Source organism: Pseudophryne corroboree, chromosome 7, assembly GCF_028390025.1.
Source record: "Pseudophryne corroboree isolate aPseCor3 chromosome 7, aPseCor3.hap2, whole genome shotgun sequence".
Classification (NCBI taxonomy): domain Eukaryota; kingdom Metazoa; phylum Chordata; class Amphibia; order Anura; family Myobatrachidae; genus Pseudophryne; species Pseudophryne corroboree.
The window spans coordinates 178,183,932-178,201,768 of NC_086450.1; the positions used below are offsets into that span (position 1 = coordinate 178,183,932).

The 17,837-nt window shown below is 46.0% G+C and overlaps 1 protein-coding gene across 4 annotated transcripts in view; it reads right to left on the reverse strand.

The window, feature by feature from the left end:
- The window catches only part of TMEM198 (transmembrane protein 198), a 95,304-nt gene that overhangs the window by 63,428 nt on the left and 14,039 nt on the right, over nucleotides 1-17,837 (reverse strand). For all 4 annotated transcript variants that reach the window (XM_063933814.1, XM_063933812.1, XM_063933813.1 and 1 more), the window contains exon 2: nucleotides 2,639-2,893. In XM_063933814.1, the coding sequence (XP_063789884.1) occupies nucleotides 2,639-2,801 (163 nt within the window). In that variant the 5' untranslated portion in view covers nucleotides 2,802-2,893. The remainder of the gene's footprint in view (nucleotides 1-2,638; nucleotides 2,894-17,837) is intronic.

The window sequence follows — 17,837 nt, forward strand, 5'->3', positions numbered from 1 at the left end:
AGATATTCCAGAGTATATACAGTATAGTCAAGTGTATGTTTATTCAAATGTGGTGTGTATAGGGCTCTACACACTTGGCGATATTGAAGGATGGTATGAACAATATCGGTCAAAAAACGATAAATCGTACATATCATTCAGTGTGGATGAAAAAATGACCGATATCGATCAAAAATGAATGATAAATCGTTCATATCGTCCAGTGTGGATGCATTAACGATGAACGATGTGCGTCCCCGCTGTCGTTCATCATTGGTCTATCATCGTTTATACCTGCAAGCCAATTTGGACGATATCGATGTAATGTAATATCATATCATTCAAATCGGCCTTACAAATCGTCCAGTGTGTATGCTAAAAATTGTTGTGAAAAAAAAACAACGGCCAACGATAACATCGTTGGTCGTCCAAATTGCCAAGTGTGTAGGGCCCTTCAGTCAAAACAAAAGGAAATTAACCACAGACACACAGAATATGACAACAGTAAAGATCGGACTGATCCATCTATTTCAGTGCAAACACCTTTTTTATGCAATTTATGTTTATTGAGAACCAATTCAGAATAAAACTGTCAACACTCAAGTCAAAAGAGCATATGGAATACAATTACACCTTTATTTTGTGTGTCGTCATTTATTTTAATTACGAGGTTAGTGCTCACTACAGCTTTCTGTTTATGCAGTACTTTTTTTGAATGTTTTTAACTGTATGGGGTATCCAATTACCCATGGTCAATGACCGCAGGTAATTGTATCGCCTATCCTATTAGCCCTGATGCGTCGCGGGGATTATTCACCTAATCCGCGATAAGCGGGCTGTCAAAGCCGCGCTCACACATGGGAACGGAGACTTATCCACGATCCCATGTGTTGTTGCACGATCGCGGGTCCGTTTTTGGACGATGAAAACAGCCTTTAATTGGATACCACGATTATGACCATTGGTTATTAATCGCTATATCTGGCTGTTTTTATCGTCCGAAAACGGATCGGGGCTAATTGGTTACCGCTCAATAAGTCCCCAGCACCTCTCCTAGCAAACTGTAACAGGGGGCATCAGCAGTGCAGCACTGTGTTGTCTGTCACTGTCCCTTGCTCTAACTTGACACTTCGGCCTCATCACCTAGAATTCACCTTGTGTATAAATTGCATTGCCTTCCTGAACTCTGTTAACATACTTTTAATATAATTAACTGACTCCATCGTGTCTGTTTCTCTTATATCCTCTGAAAGGAATATATTAAGCACTTTAAATCTTTCTTTGATAAGTTTGGTTTTGTTGACTATACACCTTTTTAGCAGCACTTATCTCACAAATTAGTTATGCAGCAATAGCAAACCGTTTTGGGAACCTGGCAGTGTGTTGTTTTCTCAATGATTTCTCCTGGAGAAGAAATCCCGTGATGATGTAGATTTCTGGAATATCCTATGGGAATCTTGCCATGTGGGCTTATTAATCCATACTGAAACTTCCAAGTGTTTAACAGTATTACATTACGCAGATGGAAAATGTTTAACAGGTGTCTTTACTATACTTTTGGCTAAAGGTAGCAGTACTCAAGCAAGTATGGTGAAGTCACAACATTTGCATGTTGAGCATCAAGATGCCATTACTTTTACTTAAGTCTACATTTAAAAACATGAATATAGGTGCAATTGCAAAATGGGTCCATAATGGGCAGTGGGATATCGTCTCTGATAAAGCACCATAGGTATCAGTGTTTTCTTTTTTTTCTCTCTTAGGTTTATGCATGTTGTTCTCCGTTTTATCTCTAGTCACACCCATGTCCACAGTAAAAACATTCATTTCACTATCATATTTAAACATTGCGTACTTATAGTACATTTTGTTTTCTGAGCTATAATAGGACCCTTGTCAAAGTTGGACATAATGATTATATTAACATCACGAAGTAACACTTGGTTTCATCATTACCAGTGCGCACACAGCCCAATCTAAGTTCTGTCCGCAAAACATACTTAAGTGCAAACCCCATAGTGAATGCAATTGACATTTAACGTGTTGCTATTAAAATGTAATGTGGCATTTATCAAACTGGGGCCTATTCGTCAGCAATTAATTGGGCCATTCCCAGTTCTGCTGATGACTCGTTTAAGGAAACATCAAAAGCCAATATGTTGGACAATCTCGAATGGCAGATTCTGACCCAAAAATTATCGGAATCAGCGAGTGGGGATTACTAATGTGCTGTATTTTGCTGATTACCCAATAAATCGCTGATCATTGGAGTCCACCGCTCGGCGGATCGGATCGGCATCTGGGAATCGGGTATTCGCCTGTTAGGGTGGCATTCCTCCAATAGTTAAAATAGTTTGGAAACTCTCCAATATAAACTCTTATCACTTAAGGTCCCCATACATCAGAGACACAATGTCCCGATCTCCAACTGGTTGGGGAATCTGGAATATGAAACATGTTGAAAAATCCTGATTCCCTGATCCTGACAGATTTCGGTCGGGAACAAGGTATTTGGCATTGTTAACATGTTTAATTTCCCCAATGGGTCGCCAATCAATACTGCACTGATTTTGTTACACTGTAGTTACTTTTAAGTAGTATTTAGTTAGATTCAATTACTGCAATGTACAAACCCCAAGTGAGACAGAGCAGCACTTACCAAAGAAACAGTAGATGATTCCAAAAAGGCAACACATAGCGCATACCACTGAAGGAACAACCTGGTACCTCCTCTCTATCTCCTGCTCACAGGGCGGGGGCCAGTCCTGCCCCAAATCAGGGGAAAACTGCTTGAATTGAAGGGCTTGCATAGTGGCGGTCATATCTTCAGTATGAGAACCTGATTCTTGCGTCCAACTCAGTTTGTTCTTTGCGTTACAGAGTCAACTCCATGCAGATAGTTTAAGCATCAGTCCTAGAGAGAATAACACAGATCCAGGAAGGTTACAATTAATATCTCATAGAGGGACCATATGCAAGTAACAAAGGGAGCGTATGGTGCAAGTAACAAAGACGTTACATAACAGATTATTTCCAGGAACAGAAGAAAAAGATTAATGGATAGTAAAGGGTCACAAGAATTCCAGTTCCAAGGTTATCCCATAATAAGATACTCTACAAAGGGATATTTAGAACAAAGCGATATTCTAAAGAACTGTTAAAAAATAACTACAATTATTAGACCAAAAAGTAAAATGGACAGTGCAAAAAACACCACTGTGAGATTGTGGATTGGACACATTTATACTGTAGATCAATATATAATAAGAATAAAAAATAAATACATACATAAATAACACAATAATAATATATTTGCATATGTAACAGTAAAGAGAATTAGCTGATATAAATAACTTCTTAAATACAGTATTAGTCTATTATAAATGTGTTGACCAACATATGTTCAGTTCACCTACACTAATAAAATATATTTGCATGGTAACAGTGGATACTATTTGTACTCACCTGTACCAATATATCATGGGTCTTCAACCTGTAGCCCTCCAGCTGCTGTGAAACTACACATCCCAGCATGCCATGCCACAGTTTTGCTATTAAGGTATGAAGGTTTGCTATTAAGGTTGAAGACCCATGCAATATATGAAGCCTACCAATTCACTTTGTGCCACATGCCTCACTACTAGCTCCTCCCACAAAATTGCTTGCGTACAATACATGGAGATGAGTGCTTTACTGTAATATATAACGTGAATATTCCCTCACAATTAAAATGGTCATTCTTTATTTTCTCCTCTATATATTCTTCCTTACTGCTGTACAGGGGCGTAAATACAGGAGACAATGGAGGCCGTTCACTTCCGGGCGCCAACCCTGATCTCCTCCATTGCTCCAGTTTCTGCTGTATGCGTCACAGAGCAGGAATAAGAAGGGAGCTCAGGGGCATTTGCTGTGGTCAATCCCGGAGTCCCGTCCCAGCCTAGAGACAGAACTCTAGCAAGGAAACAACACCAATGTATAAGGCCTCTCCCTCCTTTGTTGGCCCTTCCCCCTGACACATGTGGGACCTGCTGCCTTAGCTTTTGGTCAGGGCGCTGCTGGGGTGTAAAGGGGGGTACACAGAGAGAGATCCGTTCTTAAAATCTAAGCAATCTGACTAGATTGCTTAGATTTTAAGCACGGATCTCTCGTGTGTATGCCTCACAGCGATAGCGATGTATGGCCCCGCGCGTCGCTATCGTCGGTGCTACATTGGCCTGCATGAAGGTACAAACTAACACATCGCTCACTTCACCCGCTGGGTGAAATGAGCAGCCCCCCCCCATCCTCCCCCCTGGGGAGAGATGTGTGCTGAGCGGTCACTGATAGATCGCTCAGCACACATCTTAAGAACGTGTGTACTGGCCTTTATTTGTGAATGCATGGGAGGAGAGTGTGTGTCTGGGTACTGCAGGGTGTTAGTAGTGAATGCAGGTGGAGGAGAGTGTGCGTCTGGGTACTGCTGTAGTGTTGACAGTGAGTGCACAGAGAGATGGTGTGTGTCAAGGTGCTGCTGAGATGTGAGTAGTGAATGTAGGGGAAGTAGAGTGTGTGTCAGGGTGCTGCTGGGTTAGTAGTGAATGCAGGGGGAATAGAGTGTTGGTCAGGGTGCTCCTGGGGTGTTAGTTGTGAATGCAGGGGATGAGAGTCTAAGTCGGGGTGCTGCTGGGGTGTTAGTAGTGAATGCAGGGGGAATAGAGTGTTGGTCAGGGTGCTGCTGGGTTGTTAGTAGTGAATGCAGGAGGAATAGAGTGTTGGTCAGGGTGCTGCTGGGGTGTTAGTTGTGAATGCAGGGGAGGACAGTGTGTGTCAGGGTGCTCCTGGGGTGTTAGTAGTGAGTGCAGGGGGAGGAGAGTGTGTGTCAGGGTGCTGCTGGGGTGTTAGTTGTGAATGCAGGGGAGGAGAGTGTGTGTCAGGGTGCTCCTGGAATGTTAGTAGTGAGTGCAGGGGAGGAGAGTGTGTGTCAGGGTGCTGCTGGGGTGTTAGTTGTGAATGCAGGGGAGGAGAGTGTGTGTCAGGGTGCCACTGGGGTGATACTAGTGAATGCAGGGGGAACAGAGTGTTGGTCAGGGTGCTGCTGGGGTGTTAGTTGTGAATGCAGGGGAGGAGAGTGTATGTCAGGGTGCTCCTGGGGTGTTAGTAGTGAGTGCAGGGGGAGGAGGGAGTGTGTCAGGGTGCTGCTGGGGTGTTAGTTGTGAATGCATGGGAGGAGAGTGTGTGTCAGGGTGCTGGTGTGGTGTTAGTTGTGAATGCAAGTTAGGAGAGTGTGTGTCAGGGGGCTGCTGGTGTGTTAGTTGTGAATGCAGGGGAGGAGAGTGTATGTCAGGGTGCTGCTGGTGTGTTAGTAGTGAGTGCAGGGGAGGAGAGTGTGGGTCAGGGGGCTGCTGGTGTGTTAGTAGTGGATGCATGGGGAGTACAGTGTGTGTCTGGGTACTGCAGGGTGTTAGTAGTGAATGCAGGTGGAGGAGAGTGTGCGTCTGGGTTGATAATGCTGATTATGATTATCTTATAACCTTCACTATATGGGTAAGAGACTCAGTACGCAATTGGCGTATGGGGTACTGTAAGGGTACGCGCTTAGCGTAGCATTCGCTCGGCCGTGATCGAGACGCACATGCGGCACGCTCGCTCACAGCTTACGCTTGGTGTCGAGCACGCTATAGGCGAGCGACTACCGTAATGCTACGCTACCAGCGTAGCGGACGCTCGAGACCACGAGGAGATCACGAGCGGCGCAGACGCTCACAGGATGACAATCAGTAAACCTTGAATGTAACACACAGAAAGGATACTCTTATGCTGTAAACCTTGTACTGAAACACTGTAGCGATATAACGCTGCTTAACCTTGTTAATACTAAAGCTGTTTGAGCGATCGAGACGCTCCTATTACCCTCTGCAATGTAATGAACACACGATACCGTGCTAAGGATCCAACACCTTTACTAACAAGCTTTTAGTTATATCGAAAAGGGGTAAAACAGTTTACAAGTCATACACTACAAGCTAACATATAATTCTAACAGAATATCTAGACAGAAATATACAATAACGTTACAATCTTATACTAAACAGAGAGAGAGAGAATGAATGGCCAATACAAACAAAGAGCGAGATGATTACAGAGAATTACTTACGCACACTGGGAACGATCGCTGCGCAGCCTGGTACCAGCTCCGAGTTAGTCAATATGAAAACCGTTTGTGGAGAGTGGGAGAGCTGCCCAGGCTGGCTGATCTTATATACACTGAGTACAGTATACTACAAAGGGACCTATAATCTCATTGTTCATTGGACACAGGAATGTCTCCTCGCATCATAACAAAAGGTCATAGGTTAGTTTGAACAGGTGGGCTGTGACTATTACAAACTGCTCAGGTGGGAGGGAATCGCCGGATTCCCGCCGCATGGATAATGAACTGCAAATATATGAAATGTCCAGAATCTACTAATGGCCATAACTATACGCAGGAGCGATTAATCTTTACCTAACCAACACCGGATTGTAGCTATTAAAATGTTCTTTAGTTAGGTACCAGACACAGCTGTTCAAACCCTGTCTGACCCTTCGTACCATACAAAGAGGAATTCCTCTGTCCAGCGACCATTTACATTAAACAAACTTACAGTCATTATTAAGGGGAACATTATCTATAAAACATACTATTTGGTGTTATTATTTAACGATTGAGTCGCCCGCTAGACGCACACAAACTCTACCGTAAATGCACATACCACGCGCTCGAGCGCATGGCCGAGGCGCCATCACGCGGCTGCGAGTATCCGCACGCACGGGAGAGAATGTGCACGTGCAGCAGGCACGCGCATGAGGTGAATATATGGCAATGTGCAGCGTGATATTTTTCTGACTTTGACAGTCCACCCTTTGGCAGTCATCAATAACTGCCACTTCCTAAAACAGTTCAAAAAGAGAAAAATATATGTCATGTATAAATACATTTCTATGATTGGGTAAGGGAGAAGAGAAGAAGGTGGGAAAAAGGTATGACCTAGTGAGATAGTAGAAGCATGTGTGTATGAGTCCATGTTTGAGGGGTCATGTATCATCGTGCCGTACGTGTTTTAAATCAAGCTTCGAGGTATTGCGAAGTATACATTTGAATCCTTCTTATCCCGTAAGACGGGTCTGTGGATGGGCTGTCAAACTTTACCGAGCTCTTTTCGGCTTGTGGTTGCAACAAAATGGGGGAGCACATTTTAGTTGATGATACATGAATGGGGGAATATCTGAGTGCTGATATCTGTGCCTATATTCCCTATCGACTATGTGTGTTATTACCTGAAGGTTGTAGAAATGAAGATAAGAAGCAATTATGGTAAATGCAGTCATAAACTATGTGAGTTTAATATACATTTGTTGATTGAGGTCTTGTCTTGTGTCTTGTCTCGATGTACATGTTGACTGTAGTCTCTTTGGGCTTTTGCTATAATGCGAGCAAAGCCGTTTCAATGTCCATAAAATTTTAAATCACTAAAGTTCTGGGCTAGCGTTTTCATTAAAGTCACTAGGGATATTGGGGGTTTATGGCATTGTCCATCAATGGTCTGTGTAAAAGGTTGTCAAATTCTTCTTCCAAGCGGATGTCTTTGTACCTTGGAGGAAAACAAAGGAGAAACGGGTGAAAGAAACGGACCGTGGAATCACATTTTCATCACAACATTGTCTCTATCGTTGGGTCATAAATCAAATTAGTCGTTGTTAATACAGTGTCCTCGCTCTTTAGACTCATCACCCTGGTACTGTTTCTACGCTTCGCTAAAACCCGAACGCATCTAAATATCAGACCGACCAATATGATGACACCCAGAATACACAAAAGAAATTTCCCTACATCCATAATAATACCTTGGGCCCATTCTCCTAAACCAGAGAACCAATTTCGTGGGTTCAACCATGACACCCAACTGGTCAGCTCATTACCCACAGCAGCAAGGGTGAGATTGTGTTTCCTTCGGAACTCCCATTTTAATTGTAAAATGTCATCCATCTTTTGGTCTATGACCTCGACCGGGTCCTCAGTGCTGTTTGTAATATACGTGCAACACTTTATTCCATATTGAGTAGCCAAGGTGACACAATACCCGCCTGTCACTGCTGTGAGATAATTGAGAATCATCCTATGCTGAACCAGTTCTGTTTTGTAGGCTTGTAACTCTCTCCCCGTATACCTGAATGTGTCGTCATACATTTCAGTGATATTGTCTAATAAATTAGCAAGCGCAGATATATATATCTATAGTTTAACACTCCTCTGGCGGTACGAGTGATATCTAACGCGATTAGGAATTAAATCCCGGTGGATTCATGGATCAGGTCAGAGGCCAGATGCTCTGTTCTTTCTGTCAGTTGCCTTTTAACGACGTGCTCGTAATGAGTGTGAGTGTAAGGAGCTTGGGCACTACGGTGAATATCTTTCATTTTAGTGTGGGATACAGTCATTACCTCAGGCAGTACTTTTCCAATATAACATAACCCTTCTGAGTTTGGGGCAAGCCACTTATACGCCTTCCTCCCGCATATGAAATATGCATCATCGGGGAGAACATATGGGACGGAGTATGACATTACCATGTTACAAATTTTCCATGTGAAATCTCCTAACCCTAATTCTCCCATCTGTTTAGTGCACGTATCAGTTTGTACGATCTGTGCACAGTATCCTGGTGATACTTCTCCAACTCGCATGATCCTACTTCCTAGGGTGTACCTATACCGAAAGAATTTCCTATGGTCGGCTATCTGGCGTATAAGTTCTGTATCTACGGGTAATCTGTCGGCTCTATGTGAGAATGTCATGGTTTGATTACTCCATGACACTTCCCAATTTCCCGGCTTTCGGGGATTGGAAATGTTAAAGCACACTAAGGACCTATCCACATGATATTGGTGGAGCTTCAAACTAGGAGGACTAGAGATATTAAACCTCCTGTCCACCGGCCTCCCACCGCTTAGCTCAAGTACAGCTCCTACAGTTAAAGGGAATGGTACTAGTCCTGATTTGCTATGGCCTTGAGGTACTTGAGAGCATACCCAACAATCTGTCTGATTTAACATTTTACTCACTAAGGAGTGATAGTCACTTAATGGATGCCGGTCCATATGGATATTAAAACTGGATTGGCATTTCTTGATACACCCATCCTCGACTATACTGTCACAGTGTCTACAGATGCAGTTCTCTTCAGCTAACAATCCTTCACAATTCCTTCTATTGTCAATGCTACCAGATCGTTTTCTGATACTCGCCTTTACTCTGTGATTATGTTGTTCTTGGAAATCTACGCCTTCATCCTGGCCATCAGAACCCATTCCAGATCCTTTCTCGACTTCCATGGTACTCTCACCGAAACAGACTGCTCTGGTCAACATCATGGTTAACAGGAAAATCCGTATCACAGTCTCTTGGGGCAAGTCCATCTTGGAGGAATAAAAGGAGAAAATAAGAAGGAGGAAGGGAAATAGGAGGGAGGTGGGAACTGGAGAAAATAACAAATGGGAAAAAGAAATCTGGCTCGACAAGCTTCTGGTCTTATTATTCTCAACGCTCAGGTGTCGTCTCACTCTTCCCTGAACAGACACTCTAGTGATACAACCTCTACCGTCTGTTCTTTGTCACGGGACCTTTCTGGATCCGCAACCTTCTTACAATGAGACGTATGGACCCAAGTCTCTCTCTCGGTAACCTTCAAAGCAGTTGTGCTGGTCAATAAGACTTGGTATGGTCCTTCCCATCTGTCAATAAGGCAACCTGAGCGTAGAAAATTCCGTATCATTACATAATCCCCAGGTTCAATGTCATGACAATTACTGTCTGGCAAATCAGGAATCACCAACTTTAGATTATCATTCTGATTCCTCAATTGCTTACTCATCTTAACCAAGTACTTTACGGTTACTTCATTGTTACATTTCAAATCATCCTGGGGGTTAATCATAACATGGGGTTGTCGACCAAACAGAATTTCAAAAGGAGACAGATTAAGAGGGGACCTGGGAGTGGTTCTGATGCTGTATAATAAGAATTTACTTACCGATAATTCTATTTCTCATAGTCCGTAGTGGATGCTGGGGACTCCGAAAGGACCATGGGGAATAGCGGCTCCGCAGGAGACTGGGCACAAAGTAAAAGCTTTAGGACTAGCTGGTGTGCACTGGCTCCTCCCCCTATGACCCTCCTCCAAGCCTCAGTTAGGATACTGTGCCCGGACGAGCGTACACAATAAGGAAGGATTTTGAATCCCGGGTAAGACTCATTACCAGCCACACCAATCACACCGTACAACTTGTGATCTGAACCCAGTTAACAGCATGATAACAGAAGGAGCCTCTGAAAAGATGGCTCACAACAACAATAACCCGATTTTTGTAACAATAACTATGTACAAGTAATGCAGACAATCCGCACTTGGGATGGGCGCCCAGCATCCACTACGGACTATGAGAAATAGAATTATCGGTAAGTAAATTCTTATTTTCTCTAACGTCCTAGTGGATGCTGGGGACTCCGAAAGGACCATGGGGATTATACCAAAGCTCCCAAACGGGCGGGAGAGTGCGGATGACTCTGCAGCACCGAATGAGAGAACTCCAGGTCCTCCTCAGCCAGGGTATCAAATTTGTAGAATTTAGCAAACGTGTTTGCCCCTGACCAAGTAGCTGCTCGGCAAAGTTGTAAAGCCGAGACCCCTCGGGCAGCCGCCCAAGATGAGCCCACTTTCCGTGTGGAATGGGCTTTTACAGATTTTGGCTGTGGCAGGCATGCCACAGAATGTGCAAGCTGAATTGTACTACAAATCCAACGAGCAATCGTCTGCTTAGAAGCAGGAGCACCCAGCTTGTTGGGTGCATACAGGATAAACAGCGAGTCAGATTTTCTGACTCCAGCCGTCCTGGAAACATATATTTTCAGGGCCCTGACTACGCCCAGCAACTTGGAATCCTCCAAGTCCCTAGTAGCCGCAGGCACCACGATAGGTTGGTTTAAGTGAAATGCTGAAACCACCTTAGGGAGAAATTGAGGACGAGTCCTCAATTCTGCCCTGTCCGTATGAAAAATTAGGTAAGGGCTTTTATAGGATAAAGCCGCCAATTCTGATACACACCTGGCTGAAGCCAGGGCTAACAGCATTACCACTTTCCAAGTGAGATATTTCAAGTCCACAGTGGTGAGTGGTTCAAACCAATGTGATTTTAGGAATCCCAACACTACATTGAGATCCCAAGGTGCCACTGGAGGCACAAAAGGAGGCTGTATATGCAGTACTCCCTTGACAAACGTCTGAACTTCAGGTACAGAAGCTAGTTCTTTTTGGAAGAATATCGACAGGGCCGAAATTTGAACCTTAATGGACCCTAATTTGAGGCCCATAGACAGTCCTGTTTGCAGGAAATGCAGGAATCGACCCAGTTGAAATTCCTCCGTAGGGGCCTTCCTGGCCTCGCACCACGCAACATATTTACGCCAAATACGGTGATAATGTTGTACGGTTACATCCTTCCTGGCTTTGATCAGGGTAGGGATGACTTCATCCGGAATGCCTTTTTCCTTCAGGATCCGGCGTTCAACCGCCATGCCGTCAAACGCAGCCGCGGTAAGTCTTGGAACAGACATGGTCCCTGCTGGAGCAGGTCCTGTCTTAGAGGTAGAGGCCACGGGTCTTCCGTGAGCATCTCTTGAATTTCCGGGTACCAAGTCCTTCTTGGCCAATCCGGAGCCACGAGTATAGTCTTTACTCCTCTCCTTCTTATGATTCTCAGTACTTTTGGTATGAGAGGAAGAGGAGGGAACACATACACTGACCGGTACACCCACGGTGTTACCAGAGCGTCCACAGCTATTGCCTGAGGGTCCCTTGACCTGGAACAATATCTGTCCAGTTTTTTGTTGAGGCGAGACGCCATCATGTCCACCTTTGGTTTTTCCCAACGGTTTACAATCATGTGGAAGACTTCTGGGTGAAGTCCCCACTCCCCCGGGTGAAGATCGTGTCTGCTGAGGAAGTCTGCTTCCCAGTTGTCCACTCCCGGAATGAACACTGCTGACAGTGCTATCACATGATTTTCCGCCCAGCGAAGAATCCTTGCCACTTCCGTCATTGCCCTCCTGCTTCTTGTGCCGCCCTGTCTGTTTACGTGGGTGACTGCCGTGATGTTGTCCGACTGGATCAATACTGGCTGACCCTGAAGCAGAGGCCTTGCCTGACTTAGGGCATTGTAAATGGCCCTTAGTTCCAGGATATTTATGTGAAGTGACGTTTCCATGCTTGACCACAAGCCCTGGAAATTTTTTCCCTGTGTGACTGCTCCCCAGCCTCTCAGGCTGGCATCCGTGGTCACCAGGACCCAATCCTGAATGCCGAATCTGCGGCCCTCTAGGAGATGAGCACTCTGTAACCACCACAGGAGAGACACCCTTGTCCTTGGAGACAGGGTTATCCGCTGATGCATTTGAAGATGCGATCCGGACCATTTGTCTAGCAGATCCAACTGAAAAGTTCTTGCGTGGAATCTGCCGAATGGAATCGCTTCGTAAGAAGCCACCATCTTTCCCAGGACCCTTGTGCACTGATGCACTGACACCTGGCCTGGTCTTAGGAGTTTCCTGACTAGTTCGGATAACTCCCTGGCTTTCTCTTCCGGGAGAAACACCTTTTTCTGTACTGTGTCCAGAATCATCCCTAGGAACAGCAGACGTGTCGTCGGAATCAGCTGCGATTTTGGAATATTTAGAATCCATCCGTGCTGTCGTAGTACTATTTGCGATAGTGCTACTCCGACCTCTAACTGTTCTCTGGACCGTGCCCTTATCAGGAGATCGTCCAAGTAAGGGATAATTAAGACGCCTTTTCTTCGAAGAAGAATCATCATTTCGGCCATTACCTTGGTAAAGACCCGGGGTGCCGTGGACAATCCAAACGGCAGCGTCTGAAACTGATAGTGACAGTTCTGTACCACAAACCTGAGGTACCCTTGGTGAGAAGGGCAAATTGGGACATGGAGGTAAGCATCCTTGATGTCCAGAGACACCATGTAGTCCCCTTCTTCCAGGTTCGCTATCACTGCTCTGAGTGACTCCATCTTGAACTTGAACCTTTTTATGTAAGTGTTCAAGGCTTTCAGATTTAAAATGGGTCTCACCGAGCCGTCCGGCTTCGGTACCACAAACAGCGTGGAGTAATACCCCTTTCCCTGTTGTAGGAGGGGTACCTTGATTATCACTTGCTGGAAATACAGCTTGTGAATGGCTTCCAATACCGCCTCCCTGTCGGGGGTAGACGCTGGTAAAGCAGACTTCAAGAACCGGCGAGGGGGAGACGTCTCGAATTCCAATTTGTACCCCTGAGATACTACCTGCAGGATCCAGGGGTCCACTTGCGAGTGAGCCCACTGCGCGCTGAAATTCTTGAGACGGGCCCCCACCGTGCCTGAGTCCGCTTGTAAGGCCCCAGCGTCATGCTGAGGACTTGGCAGAAGCGGGGGAGGGCTTCTGGTCGTGGGAAGAAGCTGTCTGTTGCAGTCTTTTTCCCCTTCCTCTGCCCCGGGGCAGATATGAGTGGCCTTTTGCCCGCTTGCCCTTATGGGGACGAAAGGACTGAGCCTGAAAAGGCGGTATCTTTTTCTGCTGCGAGGTGACTTGGGGTAAAAAGGTGGATTTCCCAGCCGTTGCCGTGGCCACCAGGTCCGATAGACCGCCCCCAAATAACTCCTCCCCTTTATACGGCAATACTTCCATATGCCGTTTGGAATCCGCATCCCCTGACCACTGTCGCGTCCATAATCCTCTTCTGGCAGAAATGGACATCGCACTTACTCTTGATGCCAGAGTGCAAATGTCTCTCTGTGCATCTCGCATATATAGGAATGCATCCTTTAAATGCTCTATAGTCAATAATATATTGTCCCTGTCCAGGGTATCAATATTTTCAGTCAGGGAATCCGACCAAGCCACCCCAGCACTGCACATCCAGGCTGAGGCGATTGCTGGTCGCAGTATAACACCAGTATGTGTGTATATACTTTTAAGGATATTTTCCAGCCTCCTATCTGCTGGCTCCTTAAGGGCGGCCGTTTCTGGAGACGGTAACGCCACTTGTTTTGATAAGCGTGTGAGCGCCTTATCCACCCTAGGGGGTGTTTCCCAACGAGCCCTAACCTCTGGTGGGAAGGGATATAGTGCCAATAATTTTTTAGAAATTAGCAGTTTTCTGTCGGGGGTAACCCACGCTTCATCACACACTTCATTCAATTCATCTGATTCAGGAGAAACTACGGGTAGTTTTTTCACACCCCACATAATACCCCTTTTTGTGGTACTTGCAGTATCAGAGATGTGCAAAACCTCCTTCATTGCCGTGATCATGTAACGTGTGGCCCTACTGGAAAATACGTTTGTTTCTTCACCGTCGACACTGGAGTCAGTGTCTGTGTCTGGGTCCGTGTCGACCCACTGAGGTAACGGGCGTTTAATAGCCCCTGACGGTGTTTGAGACGCCTGGACAGGCACTAACTGAGCTGCTGGCTTTCTCATGTCGTCAACAGTTTTCTGTAACGTGCCGACACTGTCACGTAATTCCTTAATTACGGCCATCCATTCAGGTGTCGACTCCCTAGGGGGTGACATCACCATTATAGGCAATTGCTCCGCCTCCACATCATTTTCCTCCTCATACATGTCGACACACACGTACCGACACCCAGCACACACACAGGGAATGCTCTGATAGAGGACAGGACCCACTTAGCCCTTTGGGGAGACAGAGGGAGAGTTTGCCAGCACACACCAGAGCGCTATATATGTATAGGGACAACCTTACAATAAGTGTCTATCCCTTATAGCTGCTTATATCTGTTATTTTGCCAAATAAGTGCCCCCCTCTCTTTTTTACCCTGTTTCTGTAGTTGCAGGATGCAGGGGAGATTCTGGGAGCCTTCCTACCAGCGGAGCTGTGTGGGAAAAATGGCGCTGTGTGCTGAGGAGATAGGCCCCGCCCCCTTCACGGCGGGCTCTTCTCCCGCTTTTTTCTGGAAAACTGGCAGGGGTTAAATACATCCATATAGCCCAGGAGCTATATGTGATGTATTTTTCGCCAACTAAGGTAAATTCATTGCTTCCCAGGACGCCCCCCCCCAGCGTCCTGCACCCTCAGTGACCGGAGTGTGAAGTGTGCTGAGAGCAATGGCGCACAGCTGCAGTGCTGTGCGCTACCTTATGAAGACAGGAAAGTCTTCTGCCGCCGATTTATGGACCTCTTCTTGCTTCAGCATCTGTAAGGGGGCCGGCGGCGCGGCTCCGGGACCCATCCATGGCTTGGCCTGTGATCGTCCCTCTGGAGCTAATGTCCAGTAGCCTAAGAAACCCAATCCACTCTGCACGCAGGTGAGTTCGTTTCTCTCCCCTAAGTCCCTCGATGCAGTGAGCCCGTTGCCAGCAGGTCTCACTGAAAATAAAAAACCTATTTAAACTTTTACTCTAAGCAGCTCAGGAGAGCCACCTAGATTGCACCCTTCTCGTTCGGGCACAAAATCTTAACTGAGGCTTGGAGGAGGGTCATAGGGGGAGGAGCCAGTGAACACCAGCTAGTCCTAAAGCTTTTACTTTGTGCCCAGTCTCCTGCGGAGCCGCTATTCCCCATGGTCCTTTCGGAGTCCCCAGCATCCACTAGGACGTTAGAGAAAATACAATTGGCAAAGCTTCAGGCCACAACAGTCCTGTTTCAGTCATTACCTTGCTCAATTTATTTTTAATAGTGCTGTTAACTCTTTCCACCTTCGCACTCGCCTGGGGGCGGTACGGAGTGTGCAGCTTACTATTAATTCCCATCAACTTACACATTGTTTGAAAGACTTCACCGGTGAAATGGGTACCCCTATCACTCTCAATTATTCTAGGGATACCGTACCTACACACAAATTCCTGCACAATTTTCTTTGCAGTAAATACAGCGGTATTTGTGGCCGCGGGAAATGCTTCAACCCAATTTGAGAACACATCAATACAGACCAGAACATATTTTAAATTTCTACAAGGTGGCAATTGTATGAAATCAATTTGTATTACCTGGAAAGGGCCATCTGTCGGAGGGATATGGGATGGTTCTGTTGGTATTGCCTTTCCGATATTCTTCCTCAAGCAGGTGAGACATGTCATTGCTCTTTTACCCGCATGGGAAGAAAATCCTGGGGCGCACCAATAAGCTCTTACTAGCTTGCACATCCCTTCTTTGCCTAGATGAGTCAGCCCATGTGCTGCTTCCGCTAGACTTGGAAGGTATGCTCTGGGTGCCACTGGTTTACCATGTCCATCTGTCCAGAGTCCTGAGGACTCCTGGCCATATCCTTTTGACCTCCAGACTGCCTTTTCCTGTGGGGAACACAAATTTTGCATTTCACGCAATTTCTGCGTGTTTACAGTGTTAAATACCATCAGTTGTGTGATGTCTGTTTGTCTGGGGGTACCGGCTGCTGATTTAGCAGCTTCGTCTGCTCGGCTGTTACCAAGTGATACCGGGTCTTGGCTATACGTGTGAGCTTTACACTTGATAACAGCCACTCTGTGGGGTTCCTGTATCGCTGTTAGAAGTATTTTGATGTGGGCTGCATGCGCTACGGGTGTGCCAGCTGCCGTCATGAAATTTCTGAGGCGCCATAGGGCTCCGAAATCATGGACTACTCCGAATGCGTACCTAGAATCTGTGTAGATATTGGCTGACTTGCCCTTAGCCAATTCACATGCTCTGGTTAGGGCAACCAGTTCAGCAACTTGTGCTGAGTGAGGTGGGCCTAGCGGTTCTGCTTCTATGGTACCTTGGTCATCTACGACTGCGTATCCAGTACACAAGTCTCCCGAGTCCGTCTGTCTGTGACAACTACCGTCAGTGTAGAAAGTAAAATCTACATCTTCCAGTGGGTTGTCACTGATGTCAGGCCTTGCCGTGAAATTTTGGGTCAAATATTCCATACAATCATGCGTGTCATCCCCTGTATTAAATCCTCCTTCACCATCACTCTCATCCTCCACCCTTTGTGCCTGTCCAGGCACACCTGGGAGATACGTTGCAGGATTTAATGCGCTGCATCTCCTTATGGTAATGTTTACGGGGACCATCAATGCCAATTCCCATCTTGTAAACCGCGCTGATGAGACGTGTCTGGTTTGGGCAGAATTCAGTAAGGCTGACACTGCATGTGGTGTATGAATTGTGAGGTTGTGTCCTAGCACTACATCTTCGCTTTTCGTAACTAGCAATGCTATTGCTGCAACGCTTCGCAAGCATGTGGGGAGGGATCGCGCTACCGTATCTAGCTGAGCGCTGTAGTAGGCTACCGGCCTGCTGGCATCACCATGCTTCTGGGTTAAGACACCTGCTGCGCAACCAGCACTCTCTGTTCCGTACAGCTCAAAGGGTTTCCCATAGTCAGGCATACCTAATGCCGGTGCCTGTGTTAGGCACTGTTTTAGTCTTTCAAATGCCATCTCAGATTCGTCTGTGTGCGAAATCCGATCAGGTTTACTTGATGAGACCATCTCCTGCAGAGGTAGGGCTAGTATGGAAAAACCTGGGATCCAGTTACGGCAATACCCACACATTCCTAAAAACGTTCTAATCTGTTGCTGGGTTTGTGGCAGGGTCATGTCACGAATTGCTTGAATTCTATCAGCGGTAAGGTGTCTCAGTCCTTGTGTCAGACAGTGTCCCAAATACTTCACACGGGTCTGGCATAACTGTAACTTGTCTTTGGAAACCTTGTGTCCTGTGTCTGAAAGATGAAACAGGAGCTGTTTCGTATCTCTCAGGGACGCTTCCAGTGAATCTGAACACAGTAGTAAATCATCCACGTAC